At 39.5% G+C, this 24,130-nt stretch overlaps 1 protein-coding gene across 2 annotated transcripts; it reads right to left on the reverse strand.

The window, feature by feature from the left end:
- Positions 1-388: 388 nt before the first annotated feature.
- On the reverse strand, positions 389-24,104 carry BAG4 (BAG cochaperone 4). 2 transcript variants are annotated; one of them, XM_059155936.1, is made up of 5 exons: positions 23,773-24,102; positions 8,786-8,893; positions 3,396-3,650; positions 2,587-2,841; positions 389-1,852 (listed from the first exon to the last, which is right to left on the reverse strand). In XM_059155936.1, exons 1-5 carry the CDS (start codon positions 24,037-24,039, stop codon positions 1,367-1,369), a joined length of 1,371 nt encoding a protein of 456 aa, XP_059011919.1. In that variant the 5' UTR covers positions 24,040-24,102; the 3' UTR covers positions 389-1,366. The 2 variants fall into 2 exon arrangements, with proteins under 2 accessions (XP_059011919.1, XP_059011920.1); XM_059155937.1 differs by lacking the exon at positions 3,396-3,650 and having other exon boundaries at positions 23,773-24,104.
- Between the last annotated feature and the right edge of the window lie 26 nt (positions 24,105-24,130).

The raw sequence follows: 24,130 nt of genomic DNA on the forward strand, positions 1-24,130 counted from the left end.
AACAGTTGTTTTCCCAATAACAGATACTGTATACTAGAACTCACTTAGATAGCAAAAGTAAGTCATTTACCTCATCTCTTCCACACCACAGCAAAGAGCAACCCAAGCCAGCCCACCGAAGACCCTTTCAATATCCGTTTCTTAAATCTGGCTCTGAAATGACCATTATTAATGGTAATACATATATTTTTTATAAAACAATTTATCCTACGGAAATTAAGGTAAACATCAAATCTACCTTTAAAAGAAGAAAATTTCCCACTCTATGGCTGATTTTCATTCCCTGAGCATGAATCCTTTATTACCCTCATTGTTTCTGAATATAAACTGAGCTGAAGTCTGCTTGTAGGGTTCTTGATGGTGAAGCTAATTATTTTAGATAGAGAAGCACATTTCCAAATGGTCACATTTATTACTTTTGCAGTTATTTCTTCGCACTGTGGCTTTTTCATCTGTATCTATCGTAATGCTTTACATGGAAGCAGCAGCAGTGAAAAGATAATTAAGGGGTGGGGGAAGGAAATTTCGAGATAAAGGTGGATCTTTATCCAAAAACAATAAAAAAGCAAAAAAGAAAATGGCCATAAGCATTTCATTTCTTTGCCCTTGCCATCTCCCAATTCGCTTTCCACTATTAACATGAAAAGTAGAAGTGGTAAAACTCCACCTTAACGATCTATACAAAAAAGGAGACAATTTACCTCAAGAACTCACTAAAGACAGCAATATGTTCAAGTGGTGAAAAGATAAAAATTCATTCAGAACTGCCATACTATCTGGCTATCAATATAGTCTCTTGAATAATTAAACATATTACTACAAAACGTACCAAGAAGTAGAGAATAATACTATATTTGTGAACTGCAAATAACAAAACAAAACAGAAGTCCAAGAAGGCTAAAGTCCCAAGCTGTAATTTACACATGAAGTATATGCTGAAAGCAGTCACAATGTACAAAAATGTGACAAGTAATCCAGGTGGTTAAAAAAAAACAGAGCCTGTTGGCCTCAGATTATATCCAGTCTCATCTGGTAGATTTTTGATAAGCCTGTTACATAAAGCATGTTTCCCTCCTGCTGATAAGAAGCAGCTTGTAGATATCCACAAATTTCTTAAGGAGTGAGTCTACTTGGCAATAACGGTAACTCCACAGTTTCCTATTACATTCATTGGTCTGAAAACTGAAAACAACTCATAACTAAAATGTTCTTTCAAGTCCTTTACCAGTTTTTCAAGTTTTAATCAAAGGAAAGTTGGAATGTATTGCTTCTTGTCACCAACAATCTTTTCAAAAAGAGGGTTTTAACCAAAATCAAGAGTTCTTTGGTCAAGTTAGTAACAGGCTTCCCCTTTGTTCTAAATCCTTCATAATCCTTTTTTTTCCAGTTTTTCCAGTATGGCCTGGATTTTACAAACAGCCTCTTTCCTGGCCTGCCGGACAGAGTCCTGGCCACCAGTTTCAACTGAATCCAGTTCCAAAAGTTCCTTGGTTAGCATTTCTTCCAGAAGCCAGTATGCTTTGTCTGTCTTTTTCCCTACGAACTCTTCTACTTCTTGCTCAAGGTATTGGACCTTCTCCAGCACATGTATAATTTTTTTAATACTTGGCAGAGTACCTTCATCTGAAGATAAACACTCTTCAGGAAGATTATCACTTTCATCTTGATTGCCGGGGTGTTCACTGACAGCATTACCATACCGCTGAGGCTCAGCACTATACTGGACTTGGGAATCCAAAAGATCTGAATTATCATTGTTCATTGTTCCCGAGGACTCATACTGATGGACATTGCAAGGAATGTTGTGCCGGTTCATGCCTTGATCTGACTGGCTATAGGGGTATGAGGAATCCTTGGAGTGGGAGAGCAAAGAGGGGAAAAGAGCTGTTTTAATGGGAATCCATCAACATCAGATTTGTTAGCCCACATCTTTCACCTGACCATGAAGGTACATGAAAAGATTCCCCACTAATAAAACTGGACCCCCCTCTTAAATCATTTGAGAAAAAAACACACTCTATAAAGATAAAAGGAGTGCTCTGTCCAGTAAAAGGCAGAGAATTCCTGAGTGCAATGGCTAGAATCTACCCTGAAGCACCCACCATTATGAACACCTCATAATCTATCCTTCCCACCTCACAATCCACAGTGACTTTTTAATAAGGAGGAGTTAGATCGTTTTTCCCCTAAAGAGTTAAAACCTTAAGACAGATTTAAAAATGGAACCTAGCCACAGGCAAATGATGTTCAAGTCTATGGTTTATACAATTTCCATTGGTATCGTCTTCTGTCTACAGACTAAGGTAATAAAATGCATTTTTTATTTTGTTTAATATTCAGCTGACAGTACAACAACAAACAATAAATGAACATTTTTCTGGCTTTTACAAAAAAGAGGTGAACCTAAAACTGCTCTAAAAACCAAAGTTTATTAAAAGGAAAGAAGAAACTGGGCTATGTAAAGTTGGTATTAATCACCAACTTTTTGCAATTAGTCTCCATTTAACACACACCAGTGTGGAAAATTTCCATGTTGTGTTCTCTCAATTACCCAAACGTCAAAAGAATGTTTAGAAGGTCTCCTACCTTGGGCTGATGGGGTGATGGTGAAGGAGGTGACTGAGGAGAGCTGTTGCTAGGCCAAGGTGAAGGACTCTCACTCATATAGAGATTCCCAGGCGGTGCTGAGGGAGCAGCTGAAGGCCAGGGGTAACGGGTTCCCATTCCATAAGCACCAGGAGAAGCCCATGAGTCCTCCTGTGGTCGTACAGTTGGTCCTGGTTGTGGAACACTACGATTACCATCCCCATAAGGATAATGAGGCAGGGTCATTCCAGGATTCTAGATTGAGAGGAAAGAAATATGCTGGTCACTGCCAAAAAAACTTAAAGTAATGAAAATATTCTAGTATAAACAGACTTCGATGCTTCCTCTCTGCTTAACCGAGTATACTTCAGCTGCTACTAACCTAAGTTGTAGCATCTCTAATCAGTTGTAGTCACTTCTCCAACTCCCCAAAAAAACTTGGTTCCAAAGATACATGGGGCAGATTTGGTGACCATCAAACTCAGAAGGAGAAAGCTTAAAATTCAAAGGTTAAAGCACAGCATAAAGTCTGTCCCATGACATTATAACTAAGTGGACCCATATGCTATTAGGAAGCACAAATAAAGATGTATTAGAACTCCCCTTAAAGCAGAGAGAGAAATAAATATGGGTATCACTCACAGAATTTAAAAATTTTTTTTTTTTTTTTTTTTTTTTCCCACCACACTTGGTGTGGAGCCCAATGCAGGGCTTGAACTCATGACCAAGAATCGGGACACTTAACTGACTGAGCCACCCAGGCACCCCTCACTCACAGAATATTAAAAACCCAACAGAAAACTGCTCACCTGCGAAGCAGGATATCCTGGAACCTGCCCCCGGAGAGGGGCTGCTTCTGTTTGGCAGTCCTGCTGAGGATACAGCCAACGAGAGACTGGTGCCGGGCTGTTGCCAGGTGAACGGTAAGTGCTTGGAACCTCCGGGGAGTAACTGGTCTGAGTATATCCCGGTGTATAATAAGCCCCAGAGTATGAGGCAGTATTTGGTGCAGGACCGGGGGCGTATGGTGAGCCATATACTCCATTTGTATAAGAATTCAAACTCTGTTAAAAAGCAAAATTGAAAGGAAAAAAGATGACTGAATAGAAGAACTGAAATGCCCTGACTTAATATGCAATTTTGAAAACTCTGGGAAGGAAAAAGATCATTAACTAATGAAAATGTGAACTCCTGGGATATCTGGGTGGCTCAGCCAGTTGAGCATCCGCCTTTGGCTCAGGTTATGATCCCAGGCTCCTGGGATGGAGCCCCCATCGGGCTCCCTGCTCAGCAGGGAGTCTGTTTCTCCTTCTCCCTTGGCCTGCCACTCCCCCTGCTATTATGCTTCTCATGAAAAACATGGAAAGTCTCACCAAGTAAGTACTCCAAGAGTTCAAAATTTTAAGCAGTTGATATCAACTCGAATTTCTCTAATACTCATTTTTGAAATTGCTAAATCTATGATCATCCATAGGTTGCTTCCTCGTGCCGTATCTCTACTTAGAGAACTATTCCAATTTTTGTCTCACCTAAATTCCTGACCACAGTTCTTAAGAGGCTGTACTTTACAACTCAGTTCCCCTTCAAATTAAATGAAAAAAGTGTTAAAGTTTCTGACCAATGGCTTTTTGTGTCATGGTTTCTCAATTCAGAACGCTATCTTCAGTTTTCAGGGCACCTGGGTGGCTCAGTTGGCTAAGCCTCTGCCTTCAGCTCAGGTCATGATCCCAAGGTCCTAGGATCAAGCCTCACATCAGGCTCCCTGCTTGGCGAGGAGTCTGCTTCTCTCTCACCCTCCGTCCCTCCCCATGCTTGTGCTCTGTCTCTCCCTTGCTCTCTTTCGAATAAATAAAAATCTTAAAAAAAAAAACAAAACTTCAGTTCTCTGTGAGAACTTTGCCAGTTCCTCAAATTGTTAAACACAGCAGAGCTACCATATGACCCAGCATCTCTATTCCTACATATATAACGAAGAGATCTGAAAAAACTTATGTCTGCATAAAAATGAGCACACAAATGTTTATAACAGCATTATTCATAACAGCAAATAAGTGGGAAAAAAACCCTCAAATTTCAATCAAATGATGAATGGATAAAATAAATGTAGTAGATCCACAGAATGGATAGTCTCTGGCCACAGAAAGGAATGAAATAGCAATACATTGCCACAATATGGATAAACATTATGCTTCAAGAAAGAAGCCAGTCATAGATTTCAAATATTATATGATTCTATGTGGCATGACCAGAATAGGCAAATCTGTAGGGATAACAAGTATATTAAAGTTGCCAGGGGCTAGGGGCAAAGAAAAATGGCGTGATAGGTATATAGTTTCTAATTGGGGTGATGAAAATATTCTGGAATAGACAGTGATGACAGCTGCACAGCCTTGTGAATAGACTAAAAACAATGGAACTGTATATTTAAAGGATGAATTTTATGAAATATGGCCAAACCACAAGCATATCACATTAATAACAATGCCTGCTTCTCAATTTCAGTCACAGGAATGCAGATGACACAAGTAAAATGGAAGTCTGTGTTACATGGTGACATGTTTTTTTCTTTATTTTGCATTCCACAGTCTCCTATCAACCTTATCCTAAAGTTCAAGTACCCAGAGTCATTATGAAAAATCAACTGTTTTTATGTTTTCTTTAAGCACATAAGTAAAGCGTGCTCTAACTTTAATAAACTCCTCTAGTTCAAAATCAGTCTTAAAGGAATGTATCACCAAATTAATGCGAAAAAAGGAAACATGATTTTTTTTTTTAAGATTTTATTTATTTATTTGACAGACAGAGGTTACAAGTAGGCAAGAGAGGCAGGCAGGGAGAGAGGAGGAAGAAGCAGGCTCTTCGCGGAGCAGAGAGCCTGATGTGGGGCTCGATCCCAGGACCCTGGGATCATGACTTGAGCCAAAAGCAGAGGCTTTAACCCATTGAACCACCCAGGCGCCCTGGGAAAATGATTTTTTTAATGAATTAATTATTCAGCCCCATCGAAAAACTTATTTTCATCATTTCAGGCTCCATACCACCAGAAAATTAGAACAGAATTTGAATATAGTATTTGACTACCTGAAAACTATGAGGAGAATTACATTAGTATACTTTACGGTGATCTGAAAATTTAATTCTGCAGAGAACATCAGTTTGCAGAGAATTCTGACCTATATATAAAATTCAAGATCTTTGAAAGCTGCTTTAAATGTAGCTGCTTTAAAATTGTATATACTACATACAGGTAGCCTGGCTGGCTTAGTCAGCGGAGCATGTGACTGTTGATCATAGGGTTGTAAGTTCAAGCCCCACATTGGGTAAAAAGTTTACTTTTTTTTTTTTTTAATTTTTTTTAAAGATTTTGTTTGATTTATTTGACAGACAGAGATCACATGTAGGCAGAGAGGCAGGCAGAGAGAGAGAGAGTGGGGGGGAAGCAGGCTCCCTGCTGAGCAGAGAGCCGGATGCGGGGCTCGATCCCAGGACCCTGAGACCATGACCCAAGCCTAGGGCAGAGGCTTTAACCCACTGAGCCACCCAGGCGCTCCAAAAGTTTACTTTTTTAAAAATTTGAATATATTACAATCATGTTCTTAAAAATTATTTTCAGGGGCACCTGGCTGGCTTAGTCAGAAAAGTGTGCAACTCTTCATCTTGGGGTTCTGAGTTGGAGCCCCAAACGGGATGGAGAGATCACTTAAAAATAAAATCTTTAAAAAAAAGAACAATTAAAAAAAAACTATTTGCATATAGAAATACAGACTCTAGACAGAAAAAAAATGGAAAGAAATACGCAAATCTGACAATTATTGCCTTACTAAGGTTGCCAGATTATGGGTCACTTTGTAAACATTCCTCACTTCCACAATGGTATTGTGGAAAAATAATTTGGCTATATTTAATAAGCATACATATAAAAACCCCAAAATTCCATACCCCAGGGAAGTTCTTGCTTCAAATGTGTACAACAAAAAAGTGAAAAACAATGTTGAGTAAAAAAGCAAGCTGCAGGAGAATGCTAGTATGAAACCACTCATACCAAGTTTTAAAAACATGGTAAATAATATTATGTAAATGCACATACAAGGAGTACCAGCATAAAAACACATAGGAGAAAATTAATATAAAAGAAGTCTTATATGTGGCTTCAACTGGGTTTTTTTTTTTTTTTTTGCTTATTTTTAAAAATCTGAAATCACGGGTCCTTTGGTGGCCCAGTCACTTAAGCACCTGCCTTTAGCTCAGGTCATGATCCCAGGGTCCTAGGATCGAGCTCCTCGTCAGGCTCCCAGCTCAGGGGTAAGCCTGCATCTCCCTCTCCCCCTGCTTGTGTTCCCTCTCTCACTGTATCTCTCTGTCAAAGAAATAAATAAAATCTTTAAAAAAAAATCTGAAACAAATGTAGCAAACTGAGAAACTGACAAAGCAAGTAGTGGATAAAAAGACAAATTTTCTATACTGTTTCAGTATACTTGTAATATTTAAAATTAAGTATTTGTCCTAAGAGTACAAGTTATTTGACACTAAAAGGAAAGGAACAAAAATAAAAATAACAAGGAAAACTACATCAAACTAAAAACTTCTGCACAGCAAAGTAAACCACCAACAGAATGAAAAGGCAACCTACTAAATGGAAGAAAATATTTTCAAATCATATATTTGATAAGGAGCTAGTACCTAAAATATATAAAGAACTCAAAAAACTCAATAGCAAAAAACAAAAAAAAGAAGAAGAAAAAGAAACAATCTTATTAGAACATAGGCAGACAACCTGAATAGACACTTTTCCAAAGACATACTGATGGCCAACGGATACATGAAGGTGCTCAACAACACTTATCATCAGGGAAATGTAAGTCAAGCCACATCAAGATATCACTGCATACTTGTAAAGATGGCTCGTATCAAAAAGACAATAATAAGTGTTGGTGAGGATATGAAGAAAAGCCCTTCTGCACTGTTGGTAGTAATGTAAATTGGTACAGCCACTATGAAAAGAAAACAGTTTGGAGGTTCCTCAAAAAATTAAAAACAGAATGATCCAGCAATGCGACTACTTAAAATACGTCCAAAGAAAACAAAAACACTAGCTCGAAAAGGTATCCATCTGCATCCCGATGTTCACTGCAGCATTATTTACAATAGCCAACACATGGAAGCAACCTAAGTGCCTATCGATAGATGAGTAAAGAAAATGTTGTGTACACATAAACAATTTACTATTATTCAGCCATTAAAAAAAAAAAAAAACAATTCTTGCAATTGCAACAACACAGATGGAAATAAGTCAGACAGAGAAAGACAAATCTCATACAATCTTACTTACATGCGGAATCAAAAAAAAAATCCTACATTCAGAGAATAGACTAATGGTTGCTAGAGGCAGGGCTAGGGGTATAAATGGGTAAAGGAGGTCAAAAGGTACAAACTTCTAGCTATAAAATAAGTAAGTCAAGAGGATGTAATATACAGCATAGTGACTATATTTAATACTGTATTGCATATTTGAAAGTTCCTAATAAGATAAATCATAAAAGTTCTCATCAGAAGAAAAAAATCGTAATTATATGTGGTAACAGATATTAAATAGACTTAATTATGATCTCACAATATATACAAATCTCGAATCATTACATTATATACCTGAAACTAATATAATGTTACATGTCAATTATATTTCTAAAAAAAAGTCAAACTTAAAAACACAAGTACATTATATGCTTATTGTTTCCAAGTCCTAAGCAATAATCTATTATTCCTCAAGCTACCTTTGCTACAGATATATTTGCCTAGGTATTTCCTTACTTCTGAGCCAAAAACATTAAGAGAGTCTAATAACAAAACTCCACACACTGCTACTATGAAATCTCCTCAGAGATTCTCAGATTATTGAAATAATCTTTCACAGATTATTGAAAATAAATCAATACATTAAGAAAAAATTCAGGGGGCAGCTGGGTGGCTCAGTAGATTGAATGCCCAACTCTTGGTTTCAGCTCAGGTCATGATCTCAGGGTCCTGAGATCGAGCCCCAGGTCAGGCTCTGAGCTCAACCCTGAGTCTACTTGAGGATCTTTCTCCCTCCCTCTCCCTTCCCTTCTACTCCTCCCCCTGCTTGTGCTCACTCTCTCTCTAAAACAAATAAATTAGATCTTTAAAGAAAAAATTCAGGAAGTCTGTCAATTTTAGATCATACCTGGCCTTGCATTTCCGGTCTTACAGGATATGTACTTGGGTATGGAGCCCTAGGTCGTGCAGGAGAATTCCAATAGTTAGAATTGTAGCTAGAATACGGCGGCTGGTCCTAAGGGGGAAAAAAAAATCACTTTTAATAATTTCTTGTATCATAAAGAAAAGTTGATAGAGGCAGTTATAATTATTTTTTAAAAAAAGCAAGAGACAAAAAGCAATAGAACCCTACTATAAAAATCACTCATTATTAAATTCTCATTAACAAATTGACCCAGAAATACTATATGGTAAATCACATGCCCTAGAACAAAGCAATTATTGACTATGTACTAAAAGCCTGTCCTTATGCATTATGATACCAAATGATATATAAAATTCTACTATGCCAACATGATTAGCAAAACCAGATACCTGGATTTCTTTCTTTCTTTTTTTTTTTTAAAGGAGATACAGTAGAATATACTTAGAAAACACAAACAACATACTTTTCTTTCTTTCTTTCTTTCTTTTTTAAGATTTTATTTATTTATTTGACAGAGAGAGAGAGATCACAAATAGGCAGAGAGGCAGGCAGGGAGAGAGGGGGAAGCAGGCTCCCTGACGAGCAGAGAGCCCGATGTGGGGCGTGATCCCAGGAACCTGAGATCATGATCTGAGCCAAAGGCAGAGGCTTAACCCAGTGCACCACCCAGGCACCCCGATACCTGGATTTCTTTATCTCTCTCCAATCACCAACCCCATCACTACCAATTTAATTTGTGCAACAAGATTATAGTTCTTTGCCACTGTTAAGAGCAATACTTGCCTATCTCAACAACTTGGGAGCTTGAAAATATCACTACTAAACTTCAAACACATAAATCTTCAATATGCTTTTGACTGTCACACTAGTTTTGGGTTTGTTTCTTTGTTTTTTTTAAGATTTTATTTATTTATTTGAGATAGAGAGTGAGAGCAAGAGCCAGGAGACAAAGGGAGGGGAAAGGCAGGCTCCCCACTGAGCAGGGAGCCCAACACTGGGCTCAATCCCAGGACCCTGGGATCATGACCTGAGCCAAAGGCAGTCAGCTGCTCAAGCGACTAAAAGCCATTCAAGCGCCCCATGTCACACTAGTTTTTTCATATTCCTTTACTTTCTGTTTATGGCTATGTTTCTGCTGGCAGCCTACAACTAACCCAAGTATCAGGAATTGATAAAGAACAATTACCACTCCAAGAAGCAAATCTAGCTATAACGCTCATCTCTACAGCTTTGCACTCCCAACTCAAGAGTTAATGCAATGATTTGCAATAAGCCAATAAACTCCAAGAGACTAGATCAACTCAAAACTTTTTTTTTCCAAGATTTTTTATTTATTTCACACAGAGAGAGAGAGAGATAGTGAGAGCGGGAATACAAGCAGGGAGAGTGGAAGAGGGAGAAGCAGGCTTCCTGCTGAGCAGGGAGCAGATGCGGGACTTGATCCCAGGACTGTGTGATCATGACCTGAGCAGAAGGCAGACGCTTAATGACTGAGCCACCCAGGTGCCCCTACTCAAAACTTTTTAGAGTCTAGTTTAATGTATACACTTGTTATCCTGTAAGTTATTATGCTTCGAACTTTTAGTTTTAGTTTTAAGCTTAAACAAAACCTTCAAACTGTTTCATAAAGAAATTCATTGGCAGTTGTAATCACTGAGAGTTTAATTATCACCATCTTAGCTTAATTGGACTATTTATCAGTTTCATACTGCTTTGTTTTCAAAGCACGTAATTATTCCATATAATATTATACAAGTTGGGCAAGTAACATCTCCTTTACATAATATAGAAACTAAAGAATAGTAAGTTTTAAAAAATTTTACAGGCGAAATTCAGATCTTCACTAAATTTCTCAAGCAGGCAGATGCCCCCAGTTAATGACCTCCCTTCCTTTCCCTGGTTAAAGGGTAAACATTTGACTAACCGATTTCTCCCTACCAAGAATCTGAATCTTGAGTAGGAGAAATGAAAAGACAAGAGTTGAAGACGTGAAAAATGAAGAGCTGACTCACCCCAGCAGTGGTGAACGAATGCCTAAATCTCCTAGAACTACCCTGGTTTCTGTTCTCTCCTACTACCCTGGTTTCTGTTCTCTGCTACTGACGGACTCTCCTTGGTACTCCACATTTTCACTACTTCTTCACCTTACTATCCCTCACCCCACCCATGTCCTCACTTCCTTCCTCAACTCAGCTTTCCAACACCTAATCCCTTGCCACTGCTTCCCTAGGATTCACTCACCCTGCAAAAACCCAACCGAATTTAAACCCATCTGCCCACTGACTTCCTATCTGCACTTCCTCTAAATACTGGTGGAGAGAAACACTAGAGCCCTCTGGTTTCTTTCTCAATTAGAGACCACAAATCTCAAGTAGACACAGCACTGCCTAGCAACTGTAACACTTCCTTAGGATGGATGTTCATCTCACTCTCCAGAACAACTATTTCACTCTTACCCCCACCCCCAAATCTCCAATATTCTTTTAGTCTACTCCTCATTTTTCAACTGACAACTTTATCACATATTTCACTTAGGGGGGAAAAAAAGGAGAAGCGATCAGACAGAAACTCTGTCTTCCAACTTACTAAATCAAATGCACCCTATCTGCCATTGTCTTCCCAGAAGCATGAAGTGCCTTTGGCCCTATTAAATAATGACCAATCCCTCCACATAGCTGTGGACAACATGATCTCTTACCTTCTAAAGAATTTCATTCCTGTACTTATAGTCTTTTCTCTCCTTCTCCAGTAGATAATCCCCATCACAACACAAACCTGCCCTTAAGACTCTCCTAAAAAAATATTTAAATACTACCATATAAATCAATAAGATTAACAATAACCTACCCAGTAATTGCTGAAGGTGAGGGATAGTTATCTGGGAGTTTTATTATACTAGTCTCCCTACTTTTACATATAATTAAAAGTTTATAATATAAAAAGATTTTTTTAAAAAAGTTAAAATATGGGGTGCTTGGGTGGCTCAGTTGGTTAAGCGTCTGCCTTCAACTCAGGTCATGATCCTATGGTCCTGGGATCAAGCCCCACATCATTCTCCTTGCTCAGCAGGAAGCCTGCTTGTCCCTCTCCCTTTGCCTGCAGCTTCCCCTGCTTGTGCTCTCTCACTCTCTCTCAAATAAATAAATAAAATCTTTTTTAAAAAAGTTAAAAACAACACTGGGGGACAGGGATTCAAGGTAGACTTCCCTTAAATATGCCTTGTAAATATTCTGCATAATTAGAGAAAATAATGACATATTTTTAAATCCCTAAAAATGTAACATAACCACTGCCAAATCCAAAGTAATGAAGATATACTCCTTGTTTCTTCTAAGAGTTTCATAGTTTTAGTTCTTCAATTTATGTCTATGAGCCGTTTTGAGCTAACTCTTCCATATGGTGTGAGAGTTCAACTTTATCAATTGTATACAGCTATCTAGTTGTCATGGTATTGTATTTTGTGCTGTAGACTATTCTGTCCCTTTATTACATGGTCTTGCCATCTTTGCCAAAAATCACTTGACCACAGACACATGAATTTATTTCTGGACTCTCAATTCTATTCCATACAGACATAGGTTACATATATCTTTTTCTTGCCCAATTGCCCTAGCAAGAACTTCCAGACAATGTTGACTAGTAGTGGCAAGGGAAGATATCCTGGTCTTTTTCCTGATCTTAGGGAAAAGCATCCGGTCTTACATCACATAAATATGTGGCTGGCTGTGGTGTTTTATAGATGCCCTTTATCAGATTGGAGAAATTTCCTTGCATTCCTAGAGTGATTTTTATCAAGAAAGAGTGTTGGATTTTGTCAAATCTTTTTCTACATCTACTGAAATAATCGTAGAGGCTTTATTTTTTGACTTATATGGTATATTACATTGATTTTTAGATGTTAAACCAACTTTGCATTCTTGGGATCAATCCCACTTGGTTGTTCCATGGGTACTTGAGAAAAACGTAGAGTCTATTGTTAGGTGGAATGTTCTGTAGATGTCTGTTAGGTCTAATTGGTTCACAGGGTTATTCACATATTCTCTTTCCTTGTTGATCTTATACCTAGTTGTGGGACTCCATTCCAGGACCCTGGGATCATGACCTGAGTCGAAGGCAGTGGCTTAACCCACTGAGCGACCCAGGTGTCCCTAGATCACCCTTTTTATCATGTCCCACTTTATCCCAAGTAACACCTTTTGTTTTAAAGTTTACTTGTTGGAGGGGCACCTGGGTGGCTCAGTGGGTTAAGCCTCTGCCTTCAGCTCAGGTCATGATCTCAGGGTCCTGGGATCGAGCCCCGCATCAGGCTCTCTGCTCAGTGGGGAGCCTGCTTCTCCCTCTCTCTCTGCCTGCCTGTCTGTCTACTTGTGCTTTCTCTCTCTGCCAAATAAATAAATAAAATCTTAAAAAAAAAAAAAAGTTTACTTGTTGGATACTATATAGCCACTACAGTTTTCTTCTAATTACTGTTTGCCTATTTCTTTTTCCTCTTTTTACTTTTAAGCCATTTGTATCTTTAAATCTGAAGTGTATCTCCCACAGACAGCTGAGAAAGAAAAACCTACTGCTCCCATGTTTTTCCTTTGCTCCCCTGCTATTACCACATTCACAACACTTCTGATACCAGATGTGAGATTTTTTTTCCCCATGCCAAGCAATTCAGCAACACCAGCTGGCTGTCCTACAATTAAACTATCTACCTGTGAGTAGCATCAGATCCAACAAGTTAGTGGCTCAGTCCCATGAGAGTGCCCCCCACCACTTCAGACGACAACTGCAAGGAACAGTTCCTGTGATCTCCAGGTTACCCACAATTTATGTCTCACTAGGCTACAAAGCGTAGGGTTCCATGCCTCTTTCCCCTTGATTATTTGCTAGTACATCTCACACAGCTCAGGGAAATATTTACAATTACCAGTTTATTAAAGGATATGATAAAAGATACAGATGAACAGCCAGATGAAAGAGATACATAGGGCAGGCAAAGTCTGGGAGAACCCCAAGTGCAGAAGCTTCTGTTCCCATTGAGTCACGGTGCACCACCCTTCCAGAACGTGGATATGTTCACCAAACTGGAAGCTCTCTGCACCACATTGTGTTTGGATTTTTATGGAAAATCCCTCTCTGGAAAATGAGGACAAAGACTGAAAACTCCAAACATCTAAACATGGGCTGGCCTTTCTGGTGACCAGCCCCATCCAGGAGCCATCCAAGAGAACACCCAGAGATACCTCATTAGAACAAAAAATAGTTGTATCACCCAGGAAATTCCAATGGATTTAGAAGCCCCATGTCAGGAACTGGGGTCACAGAGCAAATATTAGAACAAAAATACTCCTAGTGCTCTCTTCATTTAGAGTTTACAAGGGTTTCAGGAGCTCTGTGCCTGGAGCCCAGGACAGAGACCAATACGTATATTTTTTCCTATTATTTCACAACAGCATATATTTGGATCCTTTTTGTTTTCTTTATCTCTTATCTGTTTTTGTTCCTCTATTCTTCTTTTACCGCTTTCTTTTGCCTTAAGTGGACATTTTCTACTGTAACATTTTAATTTCTTTAATGAGTGTATGTACGTGTGTGTATTTCTTTCCTTCACCACACCTAGCTGTTAAAGCTCCACACCCTGGGATAAAAATTGTTCCACAAACTGATCCAACCAAAATTTGGAAAGAGACAGGTCTCAAAGGCAGTGTTTAAGAATTGTTCTAGCCCCAAAGGGTTTCTCCCAGCTATCTCTTTCCCTGGTTCTCTCTAGCAAACTAGGTGGTCTAAAGTTTAGACCAGATGTCTAATGAATCTACTAATCTCCTCCCAGTTGCCTTTCACAACAATCGCCACAGTTTGAGAACATCCTTAGGCTTCAACTTCTCCACACCACACTCTGTTGCAAATAAAGACAGCTCCTTTGGGAAAAGATCAGGAGCTACATGTTTTACCACCTGCTTCTGCCTCCAGATAAAATGTCTGAGCCACCCTTTGCAGCTGGGTTGGGGACAATAGTATGCTTCTCTAAGATACAGCCTGCTCTAAGAGCTGAGCACCTGTGGAGGAAAGGGCAGTAGCCTCAGGGCTTCTCAGCTTGCTTTATAAGCCAGAGTAAGGATGATCAGAACTCTAGTATTCTTCACAGTGCCCTGCCCAAAGTAAAGCCTCCATTCCCAAGTAGGTACTGGGCAGAGGAGGGAACCAGCATTACTTAACCACTCTTGCCTGGAATTTGATCTCATCAACAATAGCTGGGGGCAAGATGAGAAATGTTGATGTGCTGCCTCTCCCAGGATGATAACCCTCTAACTGGGAGCTGGGAGAAGAGGGAGTCCTGTTTTCTTGGCTACACCAGTCTGGAATGGAGTTTGTCTCACTGCTCTGAGAGAGGGGAGAAATGGAGCAGGTCTTGGCACAGACTCTCACTGTTCTCACTGAGTTTGAGTAACTTTATAGAATACATGTTTATTAATTTGCTATATATCCTAAAACCATTTACAGGGACTTCAACTGGTTGTTTTTTAAAAATAATTTTTACCAGTTTCACTGGGGACTGGGTCCACAGAGCTCCTTATGCTGTCATGCCAGAACTAGAACCTGGCATTATTTTTGCCTTGTTGGGGCACCTGGGTGGCTCAGTGGGTTAAAGCCTCTGCCTTCGGCTCAGGTCATTATCCCAGGGTCCTGGGATCGAGCCCCGCATCAGGCTCTCTGCTCAGCAGGGAGTCTGCTTCCTCCTTTCTCTCTGCCTGCCTCTCTGACTACTTGTGATCTCTGTCTGTCAAATAAATAAATAAAATCTTAAAAAAAAAAAAGTATTTTGGCTTTGTTATATTTATTATTGTAAGATTGTGCAAGGATTTGTAATTATCCTAACACTGTTAGTAACCAAGATATTCCATACAAGAGAAAAGTAATAAATACCATCAAAGAAGTAAAAATAATCTGTAATGTTAAATTTGAATTAATATAAATATGAACTCATTAATTTTTCTATCTGAAAACAATCAAACAAACAAAAACCTATTTCAGGGCACCTGACCGGCTCAGTCAACAGAGCATGCAACTCTTTTTTTTTTTTTTTAAAGATTTTATTTATTTATTTATTTGACAGAGAGAGACACAGCGAGAAATGGACACAAGCAGGGGGTGGGGGAAAGGGAGAAGCAGGCTTCCTGCAGAGCAGGGAGAATGATGTGGGGCTCGATCCCAGGACCCTGGGATCATGAACTGAGCCAAAGGCAGATGTCTAATGACTGAGCCACTCAAGTGCCCCAAGCATGCAACTCTTGATCTCGGGGTTGTAAGCTCAAGCCCCAAGCTGAGTAGAAATTACTTAAAAATAAAATCGTGGGGCGCCTGGGTGGCTCAGTGGGTTAGAGCCTCTGCCTTCGGCTCGGGTCATGATCACAGGGGCCTGGGATCGAGCCCCGCATCGGGCTCTCTGCTCAGCGGGGCGCCTGCTTCTCCCTCTCTCTCTGCCTGCTTCTCTGCCTACTTGTGATCTGTCTGTCAAATAAATAAATAAAATCTTTTTTAAAAAATAAAATCTTAAGAAAATATTTTTAATTAAAAAAAACTATTTCATTAACTGTCCATTGAAAGGTCTAGAAGCAGTGGTAACACAACCTCAATCAGTATATCTAGCTCTCAAATTTAACTTCTCTGACTTATGAAACTACTCTCTCTCAACTCTAAACACAGCATTTCATAACTGGCTCTGTCATGCAGGATTGGCAGTCCAAACATTTCTCCTCTGAGGCCTGCTTACTCTTCGGTTCTGCCAATCGGAGGAGAGAAGGGACTTCCAGACTCCTGCCAGTTTGCTTATTTGCTGTTTCTGTCACTGTCAGCCTAACAACACCCTTCAACCTGGGGGTGGCAGTTAGTGGCAATCACCAGATTCTTCTGGTTTTCTGGAATTCCCTCAGAGAGACCAGTGCCAGCTAGGAAGCACTTTCTCCTTGGCTCAAGCTCCACCAGGCCATGCTCCCAAGTATGCAGGTTTTAATAGCCCAACCTCTTCTCTTTACTTCCCAGCCCAAGGAACTACAGATGTTTCCTAGTTATCATCTTCTGTGGTACCTCCATTTTCTCTTTTTGCCTTTTGAGATCTCCAGTGTTCATGTCACTAATTTCCTAATACAAATTCTCTTTTATTTATTTTTTAAAGGATTTATTTCTTTATTTGGGGGGGGGGGGGAGAAGCAGGCTCCCCATTGAGCACAGAGCTTGATGTGCAGTTCGATCCCAGGACCCTGAGATCATGACCTGAGCTGAAATCAAGAGTCAGATGCTTAACTGACTGAGCCTCCCAGGTAACCCCAAATCTCTCTTTTAAAAGAACTAGAATAGGCTCTGTTTTCCTGTCTGGATCCTGACATATGCTTCTAAATATAATCTTCCATTTAAAGAAAGAAAAAAAAAAGGTTTTCTTAAAGGAATGGGTGATTATATGTCTGGGACAGAATATACACAAAATAAGCCAGGCACATCTTGTACCAGAAATCCAGGAAGCTGTCAAAAATCAATGGGTTATGTCAAAAGGACTCAGAAGCCAAGAAGAAGGAACACCCATTCACATTATATGAAATAATTTAAGCAATAAAAATGACTGTTGCTGATTGAAACTCACTCAAAATACAGAGTACAATTTATATGTGTATACATGTATATATACACATTATGCAAATGAGATACTTTAAACAACAAATGACAGTTACTTTTCTGTAATTTTAATAGGGTTTAGAAATGAATGAAAATGATATCTTCCATCTTAACCTAGGAATCTTTTTTTTAAAAGATGGGTCATTATCTATACCTTGATTATGGTAGTGGTTAATGACTATATGCATTTGTCAAAACTCAGAGAACTATACCTTTAAAAAGATACAATTTACAGAATATAAACATATCATAATTTTTCAAAATAAAAACAGATTGTTGTCAACAGCCACACCACCCTGAACATGCCAGATCTCATCTGATCTCAGAAGGTAAGCAGGGCTGGAGACTGCTTAGTACTTGGGTGGGAGAATGTCTTCAATGAAGTGGCAGTAATTATTAATTTTATTAAGTCTTAGTAAGATTGTCTTTGCTTCTTTTTTTCCTCTCCTTTGGACAAAATGGAACAAATCTAAAAATATCACCAGTACAATGAAAGTCTGCAGCTCAAGGCTCACCTAACATGAATCAAAAATTCTATGAAACAGCATTTGGTTTCACAGGAAGCTAGCTGAAGTCGACTCTGTTTTATAAACCAAGTTGCCAATGTCATCACATGCTGAACTCTTTCCAAACTTTTTATCTGTTGTCTGAAACTAGACAAAGGTGCTAAAAGGTGATGTAAAGCAGACAAAGATGAGAAAGGTTTTCACAAGAAGCAGTAATTAATGTGAATTTAAATTCTTGTTGCACTGGAAATTTGATCAAAATTATGCAAGAAGATAAAAAATTCATTTACTTCCTTTTTGAGAAGAAATACCTAATCTCAAATGAAGGCTGGAGTCAACTTCTCTCATATATACCTTAGAACTAGTTTTGTAGAAGCACATACGTGATTAAATTTACAAAGTAACTCACGAACATACCTCCAAAGAATAACCCTAGCCCAAATAAATCTAACAGAGGAATCTGACTAGTGTTGCTGCTAAATTTCATTTACAAATTTATCTTGTTCATAAGAATTAGAGAAAAATTATTAGAAAAATACATTAAAAATTATTTTTAGCTATACATGCCCAAATCACTACAAAAGCACTTTATGTTCTAGGTTGACCATCAGCCCAAGTTTTTTGTTTTGTTTTGTTTTTTTAAAGATCTTATTTATTTGACAGAGAGAGAGATCACAAGTAGGCAGAGAGGCAGGCAGACAGAGAGAGGGGGAAGCAGACTCCCTGCTGGGATTGATCCCAGGACCCAGAGATAATGACCTGAGCTGAAGGCAGATGCTTAACCCACTGAGTCACCCAAGTGCCCCCAGCCCAAGTTTTTATTTTCAGTCTCATTTGGGTCTTTCCCATGCTTCTCTACAATTTCCCACTTCCCCCAGCACTAGTTTCCAACATTTATCATATCAAGTTCCCAGTTTACGCTATTCCACTTCCTCTCCTCTCAGATGACCTAAGCCTCCTACTTTGCCAAGGACACCAAGAGTTATAAACTCCTTCAATGTCCCTCCCCTCCACCTCCAAAATGATTCCCCCTTCTCTAACTTTGAAAAAGGTTTGCCAGCTCTTCCTCACTTCGTCCCTCTCTCCACAAGCGACATTCCATCATTTTGTTCCCATCTTTCTTCTTACTCTCTTCTGCTTACAAACATATTCAAATCATCTAATCCAAAAAATTCTTCCCCCAATCCTGGTTCACAGTCAAGTAACCAATTTCTCATTTACTAACTTCTGGAAGTATGGTTTATACTGGTTGTCTTGGCACCCAAACCTCCCACTATTTTAAACTCCCAAAATGAAAATCAACAAGACCCTTTCAACTGCCAAATCCAACAGCGTCTTTTCAGTTCTCGTATCACTTATGTTCAAAATAACTGCGTCCTTGGTTGGTTTGTATTGCATGACTTTCCTGATTGCCCTACTATCTTTCCAAGTATTCTCTCTTATTGTCTCCTTCTGAATCCTCTTTCTTTGTCACCTCTGATAGACTCTCAAAGATCTCCTATGGGAACATTACCCAGGTTAGTAATTCACATACACTTATATTTGATGACTCTCAAATCACTATCTCCATCCCCCATCACCCATCTGACCCCAATCTCTTGTTTTGTTCCTATAGAGAACAACTCCCAGATACCACAGACTAAAATTTGGCATCAAAAAACAAAAACAAGAAGAGAAAAATCACAAACTTCTCTCTAATCAATCACATACATTCCATCCAGAGCTTGGCAAATAGTGACCACAGTGAGTCACTGCCTTCTAACAGAAATGAAATAAAGGTAGTATATAAACCCTTACCAAGCATTTCTATCTTTTTAAGTTCCTCTATTAACCAATCACTAGTTCTTCTGGTACAAAGCTAAACTATTTCTTCCCATAAAAACCTGTTCTTCTTCCTTTTTATTATTATGAAACATTTATTCCTAGGAAATACTAAAACCTCAGAATCACCTTATGTTTCTCTGGCTTCCCTCACTTCCAACTGATATATACCTTTAAAAATGTCTTTCAAATCTAAGCAGCTTGTTTTGAAATGCATTCAGAAAGTAAGACAGATAGGGGTGTATGGCTGGTTCAGTTGGAAGAGCATGTGACTTCTTGATCTTGGAGTTGTGAGTTTCAGCCCCACGTTGGGTAAACAGATTAATGTAAAAAAAAGAAACTTAAAAAAGATAGATGTAAAAAAAGAAAGTAAGATAGATGTGATGAAGCAAATATAATAAATGCTAATTACACAATTTAGGTGGTAGCTATACAGGTATTCACTGTGTAGTTCTTTCAACTATTCTATATGCTTGAAAATTTTATAGTAAAATGTTGAAAAAAACCTGTATATATTCAGACATTGTTCAAATGCTTGCCTTTACCTCTCTTCTGGACTATTCTGAGAGCGTAACTGAGCTCTCTTTTTCCCCAGTCCTTCCCACTGTAATCAGCCAAGATGGCCCCCAATGATCGCTGCTGGCTATTACTTGCACCTTTGTGGTAACATGTAGATCACTTAGGGATCTTGTTAAACAAACACTGTTAAATCTTGTTAAAATATACATTCTGATTTTGCAGGGCAGGGGCAGGGCCTTATACATGATTTCCAGCAAGCTCCTAAGTAATGCAGATGATGCTAATTGAGGGACCAAAGTACAGCACTGTAAGTACAGCTAACAGGATAAGAAAAGAAAGAAAACAGGGAGAGTTAGATTTCCATTTTCTTCCCCTGCCATGTTTAAATATGTTAACATAGAGTTAAGTCTTTGTAGTGGCTCTGAGCAATTTCACCTTAGTCTATTCAGTTCTACAGAGCAGTGTTTCTCAAACATGAACATGCATACGAATCACCTGGGATCTTACTAAACTGAAGCATGAATTCTGAGCAGGAGAGATTCTGCATTTCAAACAACTTCCAGGGCACACTGAAGTTTCTGGTCCAAGGACCACACTTTTTAAGTAGTAAGGTTCTAAAAATCTCCTATGCTTTTTTTTTTTTTTTTTTAGTTTGACACATTTGATTATTTAAAAATGTCAAATCTATTTTATGTCAAAACCATATGAAGATAGAAGACAACGAATTTGGAAAACACATTTGCGACATGCATAACTTTTGTATTAATTTTCTATTGCTGCATAAGAAATTGCCATCCTATACTTTTCAAGTTTCAGAAACACTAACCTGAAAGATAAAATCTTGAAATGGTTTACAAATGCTCGTAACACATTCCAGCTTTATCTCCAATCACTCCTACTCCAGCACCACCACCCACCCACGCAATGTGCACACCTATACTCTAACATATCTTATAACACGCTACACAAGTCTAAAATCTTAACTTCTCTAATCTTGCCCAGAAAACACACTCTTGTTTTAAGAATACTGCAAGTCCAAGTAGAAGTCATCAGTTTATCATTCCTTTCCTCTTTCCCTCCCATTGATCTTTGGTATAGTTTGCCTACTTATAGGCCAAGCATTTTGTCACTCTAATCTACCATGGAATAAAAGTTCCACAGCCTAGTATTCCAGATTTACACATACAAATATAACCCTTCTTACAATTAATCTCTCAATACATGTTGTTTCTCATATAATTATTTAAAAGATATGTTTATAGTTAGTTTAAAAGACTATCATAGCATAAAACCCATGCCCCCCCTTTTTTTTTAGATTTTATTTTTATTTATTCATTTGAAAGAGAGAGACGAGAGTGCGAGCAGGGGGAAGAGCAGAGGGAGAGGGACATGCAGACTCCACACTGAGAGCAGAGTCTGAGGTGGGTCTCAGGTGAGCAGAGTCTCAGGATCCTGAGAACAGAACCTGAGCTGAAATCAAGAGTCAGACACCTAACTGACTGAACAAGCCAGGTACCCCAAAACCACCCCGTTATAAGTGTACAATTCAAAGGTTTTCAGTATATTCAAAGTTGTGCAATCATCATCACTATCTAATTCCAGAATATTCTCATCACCCCAAAAACAAACCCCATACACTTGACCATCATCTCAAAGTCCCCAGCCCCCAGCCCCTGGCAACCACTATTCTGGACATTTCACATAAGAGGACTAATACAGTATGGGATCTTTCTATCTTTGTTCATGTAGCATGTTTTCAAGATTTATCTATTTTGTAGAATGTTTCAATACTTCATTTCCTTCCTACAGCTAAATAATTTCATTCCATCAATGTACCATATTTTATCTATTCATCAACTGATGGCCATCTGGGTTATTTCCACTTTTTGGCTACTTTGAACAATGTTGCCATGAACATGCTTGTTCATAAAAACATGCAAGTTTTTATGTAGACATTTTTTGGTTCTCTTGGGTACATATCTAAAAGCAAACTTGCTGAGTAATATACTGACTCAACACAGAGCTAATATATTACATGTAGTTAGAGATTATGAAAAAGGGTTATATTTGTGTGTGCGCTTGTGTGTGTGTAACGTTCTAAGGAACTGCCAAACTATCTTCCAAAGCACTGAACCATTTTACATCCCTACCAGCAAGGTATATGGGTATCTCCCTACTACATTTTCAACCCATTAGGATATTAAAATTGCCGAAAAGAGAGAGAGGTATGCCCCCCAACTTTGATTGTATAATAATTCACTACTCAGAATACTGAATTAACAAAAGAAAAGTACAGTTCTGGCAGGAAGACAAGAAATAAAATATTATAAGTCCAAGTGTACAGGTTTCCCCTGCTATCTGAAAGCAAAACATTCCCCTATGAAATCTTTTGTAAGCCAAAATGGCATAAAAGGGAAAAAGCAATTACCATTAATTTTCATGCTAAATGTTTTAGCATTTCCAGGCCTCCAAAATAATCTTCCTTAGACTTTTCTGCTACCTTAGGACATATCTTGCCAACGGATGCACAAAATAAATAGAGATAAAGCGCCGAGGCTCACAGACTCAGTTCAAAGCACTGTGATGCCGAGATGCTGAGTGTAGTACCCAGGGAAGGAGCGTGGCGGCGCCACTCTCACTGCCCAGTTGCGCACCGCCTCTACAACTGCTTGCTGCAAAGCAAACGCTGAAGCTATTTTCGCTTTTCACCCTTTTACTAAAAGAAAAACTCCTCTTCAAATTTCTTTCAGTTAGCAAAAACAGACACTAATGTAGGTCTTTCCTAAAAAACGAAGCGGCAATAAAGGTGGACCTTCAAAAAGCCAGGGATATCTCTGCTGACCAAGTGAGTTAACCTCTCAGAGCCAACTATTAAATCATAAAATAGGGAGGCTGTAATGACAATTACGTTGCAGCCGCAACGTAATTTCACAATCCAAGTAAAGGTGAGCATTGGTGATTCAATCCCGGGCAGAGCATTAGGGGCAAAGGGCTAAATGCCCGATCCCTCCTCTTCCTTCTCGGTTCCTTCCCGTAGGGAGGGGTTGCTGAGTGACAGCGGGGGCTGCAGCCACCTCCCTTCTCGGGGAGAGCCGGCCATATGAGCCACGCAGGATAAATTGTTAGAGCTCAAAAAGCTTGGCCGGGTCACTCCAGCCCAACCTCAATCCAAGGCGAGAGATTCCGCAGCTCGCTACTTAGCTTAGCAAGTCAGCGCAGGATCTTTCTTCCTTTTTTAATGGTCATAGACCCATTTATTAGGGTCGAAGCAGAAAAGGAGACGCGAAGAGAACACAAACATATCCCCTCCAGCCACAAATCCAGCCCGTCTCTCCAACCCCGCATAAGGAAAACAAATATGAAACCCGATCCATTACGAACTCTGGAGGTTTATCAATCCCCATGGCCCTCACCCTCCAAAGACTCCCCTTCTCGGAACCCCCCCGGGATAGATGGCGCAAAGCTTACCTGGTGGTTTCCTCCAGCTCGACCGGTTTCTGACCAGGCGCCCGCAGAGGCATAGTAGCCATCGCCTCCTGCGCCTTCTCCCGGCCAGGTGGTCTCAGCAGGGCCGCCCCCGCGCACCCGCCAGGACATGGGAGGCTGGGGAGGCTCGGGACGAGGAGGATACAAGGGCGGAGGTGGGTGCATGGGCACATCACCTCCCGGCCCGTAGAAGCGGCCATACGAAGGACCGTCACTGGGGCCGTAGCCCGAGCGCCTCAAGGCCGACATGGGCTCTACTGCCCCGTAGCGCTTCCCGCCCCCCACGGCCAGCCCACAGCGCAGGCGCCAGCCGAGGAAAGGAACTGGACATCAGGGAAAG

The sequence above is a fragment of the Mustela lutreola genome, chromosome 18 (assembly GCF_030435805.1).
Source record: "Mustela lutreola isolate mMusLut2 chromosome 18, mMusLut2.pri, whole genome shotgun sequence".
NCBI lineage: Eukaryota > Metazoa > Chordata > Mammalia > Carnivora > Mustelidae > Mustela > Mustela lutreola.